The sequence below is a fragment of the Ctenocephalides felis genome, unplaced genomic scaffold (genome assembly GCF_003426905.1).
Source record: "Ctenocephalides felis isolate EL2017-DRISC unplaced genomic scaffold, ASM342690v1 CF-g0.4_SCAFFOLD_01604, whole genome shotgun sequence".
NCBI lineage: Eukaryota > Metazoa > Arthropoda > Insecta > Siphonaptera > Pulicidae > Ctenocephalides > Ctenocephalides felis.
In genome coordinates this window covers 23,526,135-23,540,946 of record NW_020537758.1, presented here as the reverse complement: position 1 = coordinate 23,540,946, position 14,812 = coordinate 23,526,135, and the positions used below count along the sequence as shown (strand labels likewise).

General features: G+C 31.7%; 2 protein-coding genes across 2 annotated transcripts; both read left to right on the top strand.

Annotated features, from left to right (window-relative positions):
• The first annotated feature begins 5,106 nt into the window (after nt 1–5,106).
• Nucleotides 5,107–10,191, top strand: LOC113373533 (pro-resilin-like). The gene is made up of 5 exons (XM_026613825.1): nt 5,107–5,115; nt 6,454–7,123; nt 7,187–7,767; nt 8,630–8,831; nt 10,058–10,191. Exons 1-5 carry the CDS (start codon nt 5,107–5,109, stop codon nt 10,189–10,191), a joined length of 1,596 nt encoding a protein of 531 aa, XP_026469610.1.
• An 803-nt stretch (nt 10,192–10,994) lies between these two features.
• LOC113373532 (glycine-rich cell wall structural protein-like) lies at nt 10,995–11,774 on the top strand. Its single transcript, XM_026613824.1, has 4 exons — nt 10,995–11,088; nt 11,179–11,247; nt 11,400–11,465; nt 11,683–11,774. The coding sequence occupies exons 1-4, from the start codon at nt 10,995–10,997 to the stop codon at nt 11,772–11,774; spliced, it is 321 nt and encodes a 106-aa protein (XP_026469609.1).
• Nucleotides 11,775–14,812: the final 3,038 nt, after the last annotated feature.

The window sequence follows — 14,812 nt, the reverse complement described above, 5'->3', positions numbered from 1 at the left end:
ATATCAAGGGGAATTAATCATGTAGTACTTATTTTTTCTCCAAAACCAAAAACTAATTCTGATTATGTACGTTCTTGGAATATGTATAGTATAAACTAGAAAAACATTTTGACTTACACTTATTTTGATTTGAAAAATTTTTTTTTGTTATATATTGAAAATGAGCAGAAAATAGTTTGAAGAATATCGATCTCATATACATGCTTTCTTCGATTCGAAGAAATTAGCATTATTATTTTAACTTTTGGTTAGGAATATTCACAAAAGTTTAATGAGCTTTTTTTGTATAGATCAAAATTTTTTAACAATATCTTCTCTTTCCGGCTCATTGTACGAGAAAAGTAAATATATACGAATTAAACTACAGAGAATTTCCTATAATTAATTTAATAATCTTTTTCGTAAACTCAATAGTTTTAACGCGCGGGCGCGTCAAAGTCTTTGCTGCTCGCGCCGTCATATCAGACCTCCTTGTATTTGACCGCTCTCTGTACTTGACCACATTCTCTCAAATAAATATCTTTGCTTTAGTATTTAGTAACTAGCGACATAATATCAATGCTCCTAATAAGCTAAGGATCCCTAGGCGTTCTAAGCGCCTAAACATTATCGGCAAACTATTCTAATCACTTTGTGAGTACAGTGTATGTGGCCTAAATGTAGCCATTGCAAATCATTTTACTGAAAAACAGAAGAACTAAATAATTACAATTCAAATCACATAATTACTATTATGTGAAATAGGCTACATTTTCAGATTCATAATTCTTTCTCGCATAACTTTTATACCAGTGTCAAATCCCTTAATACACAGAAAGTCAATTGAAGTTAATTTATGCAATGGTTGGTTGTTCTACACACCCATTCAGCAGCTAGGTTATACGTTACAAAACTAAGATACTTTGAATATGAAAAATAAGATATCTATTCTTCTGCGAATAGACGTCGAATATAGTTGCTTTTTAAGTATAAAAGTAACTAAAACAGTGTAAAAAATGAAGCCAATCTTTCAAATTTTATTTGTTTTTTGTACAGTGCTTGCAATCATCATTGCGATTACTACAACTTTGGTCTGGCCGTGAGTTTTGATTACATGAATATTATTTGCATATGATTATTTCGTGCAAACATAATTGCGGTGTACGATATTATACTTTCATCTTCACTTTATTTCAAGTATCTACTTAATCATGCTACACATTCATTTCATTGCGGAATATAAAGCCACAACAGTTCACGTGAGGTCATCCAAATATCTATTGCTTTTTATTTGCTCTATTTGTATCTGCAGCAAGTATTTAGAAAAACTTATTGATTCTGTAATTTTGACCTTTTTAAATGGAATACATTTTTACTTCTAAACTCGGGGTAATACCAACAGTAAGTGAACATCAGAGAGTACATCAGAGTGCACATTATGCACAAGAATTGAAATATTATTTGTTTAATTGATTTTAATTATATATATATATATAATATATAATATAATATAATTATATATCTGAATACATTCTTGGTTGGCATGTCAGATTGAATTTTTACGGTTTATTTTAGGTACAGAAAATTAAATAATTGCTCACTTAATATATAATCGAGACACTAATGTGCGTTTGTGGAATCATCAAATTGTCTTACATTTTAACCAATATATAATCAACAAAAATGGAATCGAACAGTAAACCAACATAAATTCCAAAACTACGAAGTACCGTTATTGGATCGAGCAAATATAGAGATACCTCGCGAAGAAGCATATCATCGAGATTTGACAAACATTAGTTTTTGACATCAAATTTTAGGGAAAAAAAATAATAGTAATATGTTATTTACTCGTTACACTTACTGCTAGATATATATATATATATATATATATATATATATATATATAGAATATATATAGAGGCTCGTTGAATTTGCATTTTTCTAGAATGCAAATTATGTTGACTTTTTTTAGTAATAAAGAATTAGTAACATTCATTATTGCAACATTATAAAACAACCACAACATTTAGTGTGATAAAAATTTAAGATAATAAATGTTGTGCGAAATAGCTCCAATAATATTTGTTTGACTATAATTTATAAACTTGTATTATTAGATCTTATTTTTAAGTCGAAGAGTAAAACAGTTGTCAGCTACCTACTAATTAATTCTAGATTAAAACAAAAGCAAACTTTAATGTTGCATATTTTATTGTCTATATAAAAATATATCTTGATGCCTTATTTAACGATATTGAGAGAGTAAGCATTTATGAGATATAAAAGAATAAATAACTTTAGCAATAGGAAATGAATTACTAGCAATTAATCGAGGAAAGTACGCGTGCAAGAATACCTATTTACTCGTATGAAGTCGTTGTGCAGTGTCATAAAATGCACATATGAATAGAAATTAATCTATAGACAATCATATAAACACGTGCTAAACTCACATTTAAATTATTTGAAACTCGTCCAAAATGACCTTGTACACCTTTTTTGAGTATCAATCAAACCTATTGTTTATTAGAATTCAGCCCAACGTGTTGACCATTCTCTAATTAATAATATTTTTTTCCGTTTGATATCATATTTTAAATCAATAATCACAAGTGAAAATCTAAAATCACTAATGTTTCACAACAAGCCGGCCGAATTGGGTATCGGACTCTTACCACGCAGGCAAACAGTTCTAAAGTTTGCTTCCTATTTTGAATTAAACGAGTGAACTGTTTTTGGATGCTGATCTAAATGCAAATAATTTAAAACTTCATTTACATTATTAGAATGAATCTGTTGGTAAAATATAAGTGTTATATATTGTAAATGAATAAACATATCTACTACAGCTCACCTGATTTGTGTAGCTCCTAACTCTGATATTGAAAGCGTTGTTTGCAAAATTGACTCCAATATCACAAAATTGACATTCATATCAATAATATACATAATATAATAGTATATTCCTCACCATATCCAGTATCACACCTATTACAGAAATATGAATATAAGTGCGTTATAATATCTTACAATTAGTTTAGACAAATATTTCCCTGAATTCATACTGACAATTTTTCTGGGGGTGGGGTGTATGGCATCGTGCCTTAAGGCAAATTTCTGGAACTTCCCGTACCGTAACGAAATGTTCGAGGAATACTGAATGTTTTCAAATAGATTATTATAAATATTGTAACATTGTCTAATATTATATAAACTGAATTGCACAGTTAAAATTATTTGTTTAAAGTATATTAAAACTTTAGTCAGAATTAAAAATAAAATCTGAATTATTTTCGATGTACAAAAAAAACTAAAAAAAAAAAAATTTTTTTTCCAAAATCAATTATTTTATTAAAACAAGCTGAAAGTTCTTTGAATCATTTAAATTGGACGCTTAGTTCTCTCAAAAACTGCTATTTTTTGCACATTTAGCTCTGTATCTTCGAAATGGCTGGGCCTGCCATTGCCAAAAACTAATAGTTACTTCTCCCAATCATTACTAATTGAATGTTTTTAGATCATTGAAATCGGATGCTCCGTTCACTCAAAAACTCGATTTCTATTTTCTGCACTCTTTGCTCCGTATCTCCGTAACGGCTGGATCTGCCTTTGCCAAAAACTAATCAGCACATCTCCCTATCAATAGGAATCGAGTGTTTTTTGAATCATTCAAATCGGTTGATCCGTGCGCCCGAAAACGTGGACGAAAAATTGTATCCATACATACATACATACACACACACATACATCCATTTTTTCTGAGGTATGCCAAAATGTTCAGAAACCTTCAAAACGTCGAAAAATGTAAACATTTTCAATTTCGATTTTCGGCCCATTACAACAACTTACCCTACGGGAAGTTAATAAGTTCCTCAGTGGACTCCAGGTTGGAAAACATCGTTTTAAATTGTTTTTTATTTTATTTTAACATAAAAGGTATAAGAAATTCATTCTTGTGATAAAATTGACAGGAAATACGCATAGACATAAATAGTGAAAATTACCGTACATTAACTGTACTCTTTGAAACATTTTTATTAATCCGCAATAAAAATGTTACGAGAATATTGCGTAACCACATTAAGCTATTGTAAATTTATTAAACGTGGTCATGGATTAATGAATTCATCCATATCTATAAAATCATTGCCAATGTGACATCGCACTTTTTTGACCTGTCAAAGGCACTGATGTCAGACTAGAGGTAGAAATAATTTCTACCAGCAAGGATTCCAAGTCAACAATTTCTCTATTGTTAATCTCAAATCGTTATATTTTATAAGTAAAACACTATGTAAAACAAGTAAAATACAACAAGGAAAATACAGAAAAATCATCAAATCATCTTTTAAAGTCTTATGGATTTACCTATGTTTGCTTTGTTTTGTATGCATTATTAATAAAACCGTTTTTGTCTATGCTATAAAATGGACTTAATAAATATGATGCATTGATATAATATAATTCAGTTTATTTTAATCTATAAAAATGAGCAATGGAACATAGAAGTTTCGCCGACATCTAGTTCGAATTACAAACAATTACTGCCAAGCAAATGTAGTTGTTATTGTTACGATAATCGCGACATGCAACAATGAGCGGGTCAATTGTCTAGATCACTTCCAGCATGCGAACAATGAAAAGTGAAAAAATTATTTTTACAAACTGCATTACAAATTCTCGTAAGGCACACAATCTTAGCTCTAATGAAGTACTAGTAGTACTGCACTGTAGGAGCACATTGAATAATTCATAGTGCTCTCATCACAGTGCCGACATTACGTAATTTTGTGGATCATCTTATGATGGTAGTCTTAAGACTATGGTAATGTGCACCGGCAGATACTTCTTGCGTGGGAGGGGAACTAAGTACCTTCTCTCGAAGATGCGCCACGTGAGGGGCACATTGCATCATATTGGAACCCCTCTATGATGCACTATTAAGCTAAAGCAGTATATAAGCCAGGACCAGGAATTCTGGAGCATCATATTATTCGGTTATTGCATTTACTCAGCTTCAAAGTTAATATAAATATTGTTACTTATTTTGTTATAATAAAGAGTTAAAGTTAGCTTTGGATTTCAATTTGATTCAAGTTTCAATTTTACGAATCTTGGTGAAATATGATTGCGGTAAGTGAATACAAAATATCAGTGTCAATCAATAAACTGTAAATACGCAGAATATAAGTCAAAATTATTATATTAAATAGTCTAAGTCATTGGAATGGAACAACTGCATATTGTTGAGATTGTGCATAGCATTGATTATTAAAATTTCAAAATTCCCAATTGTATAAATAGCTTACGGCGACGTTTTACAGTACCAAATTTCATCGTACCGTATCTATATCCTGATGCTGAATTAAGCGTTGTTCAATCAGTCGTTTTGAACTTTGAAAAAAAATTCCAGAACATATTAAATTTATCCCTATTTTCAATTTAGAATGGAACGATATTTATATATAATAAATTATATATTATATTTAAATCAAATTAACGTTAAATTTATATGTATATATAAAAATTGGAACTCTTTATATATATATATATATATATATATATATATATATATATATAATTGGAACTCTTTATATATATATATATATATATATATATATTTCAAATAAACAATTGAATATTCTCTTCTTAAAAAAATAATAAAAGTCGTTAAACTTCGAACACGAATTAGCGTGAATCTGAGACTAAAATAAATATTTTACTCAGTGTTGAAGTATAAGGTTATAATTAAAATACTAAAATGTTTATGAATGTAAATGAACAAAATCAAAATTAAAAGCGAATTGTTAATAAAAAACAAAATTGAAATTATATAATTATATTACAAATCAAAATTTCAATTAATTGTGTATGTAGTGTAAAAATATTTTATATTTCTATGAAACTGCCAAATATTCGTCATTTAACGATCTAAAAAGCTCAAATTAGCTAGCAAGATTCTTAATAAATTATTGTAAATTTACATTATTTCAATAAGATTTTTTTAAACGCTGTTCAATTTCTTTAAAACTTTAATTCGAATATTGTTAAAGCACAAAAATTCAAAACAAACATTGGAATTTTTATCTGTGGTGTTATTAATATTTTCACTGTATTAGATTTCTCTTAGATCAACCAATGAATATAGGAATAATACAAATTTACAAATTATTTGATAATACTATTTAAATGTTTAATGTAATTCTTATCATTCATCATAGAAAATCAATAGAATCGTAAAAAAGAATCGAAAGAATATATAAACCAGTGAAAATAATTTATATGGTCTCAACGATTCATTAAAACTTGTATGACAAATGTATGCAATTGGCTCCTTTTACATCTGCATTGTTTCGTCACACTGTAAGCGTATTAGGTGAGAAAGAAACGGAAAGCTAATTAATCCATTTGTATGCCGTTTTGAATCCACAATATTTATACAAGAAATTTCACAACCGTCTATTTTTTCAGCCCTTGGCGTTTAGCGTCTTTCTGACGACACTTGCGGCTGTCTCTGCGGAACCACCTGTGAATTCTTACCTTCCACCTGGTTCAGGAGGTGGTAAAAATGGTTTAGGCGGTTCGGCACCCAGTTCCTCTTATGGAGCTCCAGGAAATGGTGCCGGCGGTGGCTTTGGAAATGGTGGTTTATCTTCTACATACGGAGCTCCTAATGGAAATGGAGGAAATGGTGGGTTATCATCTACATACGGAGCTCCCAATGGAAATGGAGGAAATGGAGGCGGGCTCAGCTCCACTTATGGTGCTCCCGGTGCAAATGGAAACGGATTTGAAGGTGCTAGCAATGGTCTGAGTGCCACATACGGTGCTCCAAACGGTGGTGGTTTTGGTGGAAACGGCAATGGCGGTGCCCCAAGTTCTTCATATGGTGCTCCTGGTGCTGGCAACGGAGGAAATGGAGGCGGCCGTCCATCATCTTCTTACGGTGCACCCGGTGCTGGAGGATCAGGCAATGGATTTGGGGGAAGACCAAGCTCATCTTACGGAGCACCTGGGAACGGTAATGGTGCTAACGGGGGCCGAGGCGGCCGACCCAGTTCAAGATATGGTGCACCGGGCAATGGCAACGGTAACGGTAATGGCAACGGAGGTCGACCAAGCTCCTCTTATGGTGCGCCAGGTATGTTATTGCAGTTATTAGATAATGTTAAGAGAGCAAAAGTTGAAATATGAATATATTTAGGATCTAATGGAAATGGTGGCCGACCGAGCTCGTCATACGGAGCTCCTGGTTCTGGAAATGGTTTTGGGGGAAATGGCGGTAGACCTAGTTCATCCTATGGAGCTCCAGGGGCTAACGGAAATGGAAACGGCGGTGCTCTTGGACAGCCTAGCTCTTCTTACGGAGCTCCAGGCCAGAATGGTAATGGTGGCGGCTTAAGTTCAACATATGGAGCACCAGGAGCAGGCAATGGTGGCTTCGGCGGTAACGGCGGTGGTCTCAGTTCTACATATGGTGCACCAGGATCAGGCAACGGTGGCTTTGGAGGTAACGGACTTAGCTCTACGTATGGCGCTCCTGGATCCGGAAATGGAGGCTTCGGTGGTAATGGAGGTGGGCTGAGCTCAACATATGGCGCACCTGGAGCAGGTAATGGGTTTGGAAATGGTGGTGGATTAAGCTCCACATACGGAGCACCTGGTGCAGGCGGTGCTGGGGGCGCTGCTGGTTTTGCGGGCGGACTCGGTCAAGCAGGAGGCGCTGGAAGCTTTGGATCTAATGGCTTTGGCGGCAGCGGCTTTGGAGGAGACGACGGAAGCAGTGTAAGTTTTGTCAAACGTGTACTATCATAATCTATTACTTTCTAATCAAATTAGTTAACTTTTGGTTACAACATCTTTAATCGTAAAATTCATGAAATTTTGCGCCAATGATTTGAGAGTGCAACACTGCGTTCCGATTTTATGTACATTTTATGGATCGTTAATTACTTAATCAATGCTTTCACTGTTAACAAGGACGTAATCTCATCATTTCTAAATCTTATTCACATTATTTAAGTACTAAAGCCAATTTACTAAAGTCACACACATATATGTGTATCACACACATATGTGAACAGAAATGACATAAATATCGTATTACAATATATTTGCATTAATTTGATCGAGTTTATTTAACTGGATAAATGTATTGAACTCCATATAACCAACAAACACAGATCAAAAGCAACTATTGTTTTGTTTTGTTCGGGTCACAGTGCTATATTTAAAAAAAGAATTTTTTTTTTTATTTTTAACAATTTTAATTAGTTTGCTTTAATCAGATTTTTAAATATTTTTTCAATTTCAAAAAATTGTAGTCCTAGCAAATCGCGCATAAAATAATATATATATATATATATATATATATATATATACACGTATATATATATAGGTGTGTGTATGCATATTTATATATCTATATTATTGAATAACATGATTAAATAAATAATTTAAAATTGAATAATCGAGGTAATAAAAAATGTAACAGTGTAATTGAGATAAGTCATCTGTTGAAAGTAATCAACTATTCTGTGGAATCTAATGACCCTCATCGCTATAATACGTGCCAGTAAAAACTGCATCGCCATAGCTGTCCTATTGTACATAAATTAACTTGTATTTAAATAAGATTAATTCTCAGGAGCCGGCCAAGTATGAATTCAGTTATGACGTGCAGGATCCCGAAAGTGGAAACAGTTTTGGGCACTCAGAATCACGAGATGGAGATTTAGCAACAGGTCAGTTCAACGTGTTGCTACCAGACGGAAGGCGTCAGGTTGTAGAATATGAGGCTGACGCTGACGGTTTCAGACCACAGATTCGTTACGAAGGTACGAAACGCGGTTCAAATTTTCAAAAAAAAAAAAAAAGTAAGGAAAACAATGCTGCTGCTTCATCCGAGAGCCACTATAGAAACTGAAATCATACCATTGTATGAAACATAGTTACGTAATATTTTTCACTTAAACTCAAGTAGATGTCGCAATTTGGTTTTATTACATTTGAAGGAAAAAAATTATTTCGTTTGACTACTGAAATTAAAAATATTGAGGCAGCATATGAGATTCGTATAAGTAATTTGTTACTTCATTTCGGCAAAAATATACTATTTGATTGTGATTTTTATGAAGCCTTGGCGAAATAAGAAATGTTAATTTTACAAAGCCAGGAGTACAATTTAAATTTTATTTTAATTAGGGAATAAACTATTCAGTTATATCCCAAAATACAAAATAAATCTTTAGTACATATTTTAATTAAATAAGTGTAATTGTCAACTAATTAAACTGATAGCATAAAATCATTTCTACGTGGCTCTTGCTCAAAGCGCGGCTAGGGCGGTAGTAGGTCGCGGGTAGGTGCCGGAAAAGGATGGCGTCTAATCATCTACTAACGGGAACTAAATAGGTAAAGTAAAAATTGTAACAATATTCTAGTGGTGAGATTTTGTAGTTACATTTTATTTGTATTATTTGACTTAACAATACAAATAATAATAGTTTTAAATTGTTTGAGGTAAACGTATTAGGGTTTGAACCATGAAATTATATACCTATATATATAAATATATATATATATATATATATATATATATGTGTGTGTGTGTGTGTGTTTGTGTGTGTATGTGTATATCTACACAATCATATATTAATAAGAAGTTCTTATTTATTATATCCCCTTATGGCTAACAATTTATATATTTACAACAATATGCTAATTTTTTATCCAGGTACTACTAATGCCATTACAATTGGTACGTATGCTTTCTAACGACGCTTAACGCAAATTAGTTGAAACTATTAACAATTAATTTCCAAATTTATGAACATACATTATAATTTCCATAACAATACTAATTCTCATACATTACTAAATAATATTCTTTAACCAAAATTATTTACTGTTTTGAATTATTTGTGCATGATCTTTGAAAATTCGAAATAATTTATATAACGGAATAGGAAAATGTTCTATTACTGCTCTAATTAAAGCTATTTGGTATATTTCGGTATGAAATATTTGTTATTACCTTTTTATTTATTGCTCACCGGAAACGTATTAAATGCAGATGAAGGATTTGGCAACGGTGCAGGAGGTGCTGGTGGTGCAGGCGGTTACGCATCTGGAGGCCCTGGCGGTGCTGGCGGCGCAGGTGGCTATCCAGGAGGCGCTGGAGGCAAGATTATTATTAATGCAATTTAGTTCAAATTTATAAAAGTTTGAAAACAAAACATTATGTTTAAAGTGTGAAGCTCTACTGTTAAAATAAACGGTACTAGTTTAGTTACGATAAAGTAATAATCAAGGATAACAATGTAGATTACAGTGACTATGCGGATCATTCTCAAATGAGTATTAACTTAATTTTGTTATTTAGTAACAAAATCCATTACAAATTACATGATCCATTACATTAGTTACAAATTATTATTTATAATCTAATAATATTTGATTATAGCTGCAAGGTATTATCTATTTACTAACGTTTCAATACTTGCTTCATCAGGTGCTGGAGGCGCAGGTGGTTATCCGGGTGGAAGTGTTGGAGGTGCTGGAGGATATCCCGGTATATATGGCACATTTGCATTGTTTTAGATTTATTTCCTTTTGCCACTTATTAATATATTTACATGAATTGCCTTTCCTTGATTTTCTGGAAAGAAAAATAATTTCAAACAAGTTTCTGAAAAAATAAAGTCGGGAACAAACTTGACAAATCTCTCATATCTGTTTCATATAGATATATATAATCAGTGTGATCAGTCTAATATATTTTTTTCTTCATTAATATATTTCTAAAATATATCATAACAGAAAGTAAAGCATGAATTAGACATAGTTGCCTACAAACCTCTTTGATCTTTTGATCATATGGTCATAAAATATATTTTCAACAGGTGGTTCAGGAAGCGGTGTTGGAGGTTATCCAGGTGGATCAAATGGCGGTGCTGGAGGTTATCCAGGTGGATCAAATGGCGGTGCTGGAGGTTATCCAGGTGGATCAAATGGCGGTGCTGGAGGTTACCCTGGCGGATCAAATGGCGGTGCTGGAGGTTACCCTGGTGGCAGCAATGGAAATGGAGGATATTCAAACGGTTAGTACGATTTATTGACGTATAAGTATATAAACAATTATTAATTTATTTTGTATAAAAATATTTTATATTCATTTGTTATGTTGAAAACCAGGAGGATCAAATGGCGGTGGTGCTGGAGGTTACCCAGGTGGCAGTAATGGAAATGGAGGATACCCAGGCAGTTAGTATAAATTAATAGAAATGATGTAATCAGTTTCAAATTAATAATATCTCAGTAAAATCGTTAAGATTCAAGAGTAATTTAGTAATTATTAAATTTCAATTTAATTCATTAATAATTATAATCAGATCACTAATAATTTATAAAAACAGGTGGATCAAATGGAGGCGCTGGAGGTTATCCAGGTGGTAGCAATGGAAATGGAGGGTATCCAGGAGGTTAGTATGAATTTATTAAATATATAATTGGTTTCAAATTGGAAAATTTACAGTAGAAAAAGATATCGGTTTCGATTAAGTTTATTCATTAGCAATATAGCTGTGAATAAAATTTGTGATAATATTTTGAGTACACTTTTATACTTTAAAATAATAAAAAAGGATTAATTGGGTACAACAAATTTAAGTAATAAAATAAATAATTTTTATTAATTAGGAAATGGTAATGGTGCTGGAGGTGCTGGCGGTGCTGAGGGATACGGAAGCGGAAGACCAGCCAATGGAAGTCCTCTGGGGAGCGGATATTAAACAGTTTTTACAATGGACGGAAAAAATTTTAGCTGCAACAATAGAATTGGAAACTGTAATGATGTATAAATTGTCAAAGACACTCTGTGGACTTTTGTGATATACAAATTCATCCGAGAATTATTTATATTGCATTTATAATAAGAATCAAGCCATATTACCTAATCACGTCCAAACAACTAACAATATGATATTTAATTGATGACGAACGGACTCGATAATGGAACCGCTAAACTTCTAGGATAATAATTTTATGTATAGTTATATTTATGAAATGTACATGACGACTTATAGATTAGTAATATTATACTATCATAATAAAAAAACAAATTGGAAAATATAAAATCACTCACAAGCTGTTTAACGATATTGAAAATATTATAAATACGCTACAGTGCATTTATTAGCATAAAATCTTGTACATAAATATATTTAAAATGCGATAAATAAATCGAACTAAAAATATATCTTCTTTTATTGACATTTGTTCCAATCTTTTCTTGATTGAAATAACTCGTATTCAAATATATATATATATATATATATATATAACGGGTTAAGGGTATAAAATATATCTTACTTTAATTGGAAAGTATGAGCTTTTAAGTGCAAATTAGTGTTTTGGTGAATTTATGACCCTTTTTCGGTTATTGTGGTTAAATTTTATTAATTTTGTTCATTTTAACTTTGAAACCTTAACCGTGAATAACATTTCTAGGACCACCATCAAAAATAATAACACAATTGCGTCCAGTTTTTAAGAATTTAACTTTTTGTTGAACTATGATTTTATAACTTAAAAAATCGGTCGATTTTGAGGGGTCCTGCTTTAAAAAGTTGTGTACCTAAGTGTGTTATCAAGCTTCATCGAAAGTTGGCAAAAGTTTAATACATTTAGTGTTTTATATAGATAATACTACGTAGCATTTATAGTATTTTATTGATAAAAATTAAAATGATTAATTATTGATAACGGGTAATAAATGGAACAATAGAAAATCAAGTCAAATCAAATCAATCAAAACAGAAATATGCCACGTATTCAAAACTAAATATATGAATTTATTGCATAATATTAAATTCTTCAAACACTTACCACTGCAATGTCGTCATCACGCGCTCCAAACACAGAATGATTTGATTCCTCTTTAGGACCAGTTATATGGTGTGAAAATTGCGACAAACCTGTGAATTGTTACCAGGTGATAACAAAATGCATCCATTGTTATGTAATCAAAATAGTTTCTGGATCAGAACTGCTGACAGTGCAATACGAAAAATTTAGACTGATGGTGCGGAGCCAGTTGGATAGAAGGACCTGTGCCAGACCAGAGTACCCAGTCCGTAAGATATGTGCAGTAGTAAAAAAATATTGATGTTGAGTGTTGCTAGAGTAATTGTTTGTTCAAACGTGTTGAAATCTGAATCAAAAATACAGAGTTATTAGAAGATTTTGTATATATATATATATATATATATATATATATATATATATATATATATCTTTACGTTTTAAAGCTTTGAAGCTGTAAGCTGTAACTTAGGTTACAGTATTTATAATAATCTATTTGAAAACATTTAATATTGCTCGAATATTTTATTTTGCTACGGAAAGTTCCAGCAATTTGCCGGATCAAATTGTTTGATTCGTACTCTCAAAAACGTGGACAAAAAATTGTATCCACACATACATACATCTATTTTTTCTAAGGTATGCCAGAATGTTCAGAAACCTATAAAACGTAAAGATATGCAAAAAAAATATTTTCGATTTTTGGACCATTACTATAACTTACCCTACTGGTAGTTAAAAATGCTCGTCCAGCTGATGAGCGCCAGACCTCGAGAAGGGTATTTTTACTGGCCCCACTCAATTCATTAATTTTGTTAATGAAGTAATAAAAAGTACCCAGTAAATCGGTTATGAATAGCTTGTGAGCCGGCGTGCTTTCTGCGTGATACATTTACATACATAAGTTTGTAACTAAACATGCCGGTGGAGAACGGCGTGCAGTCGATGGCCGTTTCCAAACCCAGGTTTCTAAACATTTTGGCATATTTTTAAAAAATAGATATATATATATATATATATGTGTGTGTGTGTAATATGTATGTATAAATAAATCTATGTAAAAATAAATAATACACATCAATTGTTTGCACTATCTTTTATTAATATTTCGAATTTTAATTGAATTGTATATGAATAATAACTATTCATATGGTATTATGGCTAAATGACCTAGAAGCACTGTGCAATCGACAGGCCCTGTTAATTTTACAGCTATATCCCTTATGCGAACATCGGAACAGGGAATAACGTAGTATCTGAAAAATAATTAGTTAATTAAAGGTTCTATCACAAATATATTTAAAATATATTATATCCCAAAGTCACGGCTTTGAGATAAAAGTTGTTCTGTTTACATCACTATATTCAAGCTGTGAATTATCAGAATTTGTTTCTAGTCTAAAAATAAATTGTATGGAAATTTATTTAAAGCATGATTGAAATTGAGTTAAAAGTATAAAATATAATAGGGAGTATTCTAGTCTAAGAACAAGAATTTTATGGATTTTTTGAAAGGCAAATAAATTTAATATTTTAAGAAGTTAATATAAACAAATATTTTTTAAAATTCTGGACCAAAATATTCTCTTACAATATCAGCTTTAATATTATTTTTATTGCAATATTTAATTCCTTAATTTCCATTAAAATATCCTAATTATTTATTTAATAAATATTGAAGTATATAAATATGTATATTGAACTTGCAAGAAATACCTGGTCGTCAAATAATTTCGCGCAGAAAAATAAAAGTATTCCTGTGGATAGTTAATTAGTAAGTATATCAAAGCCGATTTCAGTTGTTCTCCAGTAGAAGGCTTGATTGTAGCCTCACTCGTCGTTATAACACTCGAATGGCGTCAGTGATGGCACAGAATAGGTACTAGACCTCATATCTGGTGAATACACATTCGGCAAATTGAATTCCTCGAAGGGATCACACTCATCGTCGGCACCCAATGTCAAA

Excerpts from the sequence above, each read along its gene's own strand:
- LOC113373533 (XM_026613825.1), top strand. Across the intron at positions 7,768-8,629 it reads GAGGAGACGACGGAAGCAGT|GAGCCGGCCAAGTATGAATT; the intron begins GTAAGTTTTGTC and ends ATTAATTCTCAG. Across the intron at positions 8,832-10,057 it reads TTACGAAGGTACGAAACGCG|ATGAAGGATTTGGCAACGGT; the intron begins GTTCAAATTTTC and ends TATTAAATGCAG.
- LOC113373532 (XM_026613824.1), top strand. The coding sequence starts at position 10,995 with ATGGCGGTGCTGGAGGTTACCCTGGCGGATCAAATGGCGGTGCTGGAG. Across the intron at positions 11,089-11,178 it reads GGAGGATATTCAAACGGTTA|GAGGATCAAATGGCGGTGGT; the intron begins GTACGATTTATT and ends GTTGAAAACCAG. Across the intron at positions 11,466-11,682 it reads AAATGGAGGGTATCCAGGAG|GAAATGGTAATGGTGCTGGA; the intron begins GTTAGTATGAAT and ends TTTATTAATTAG.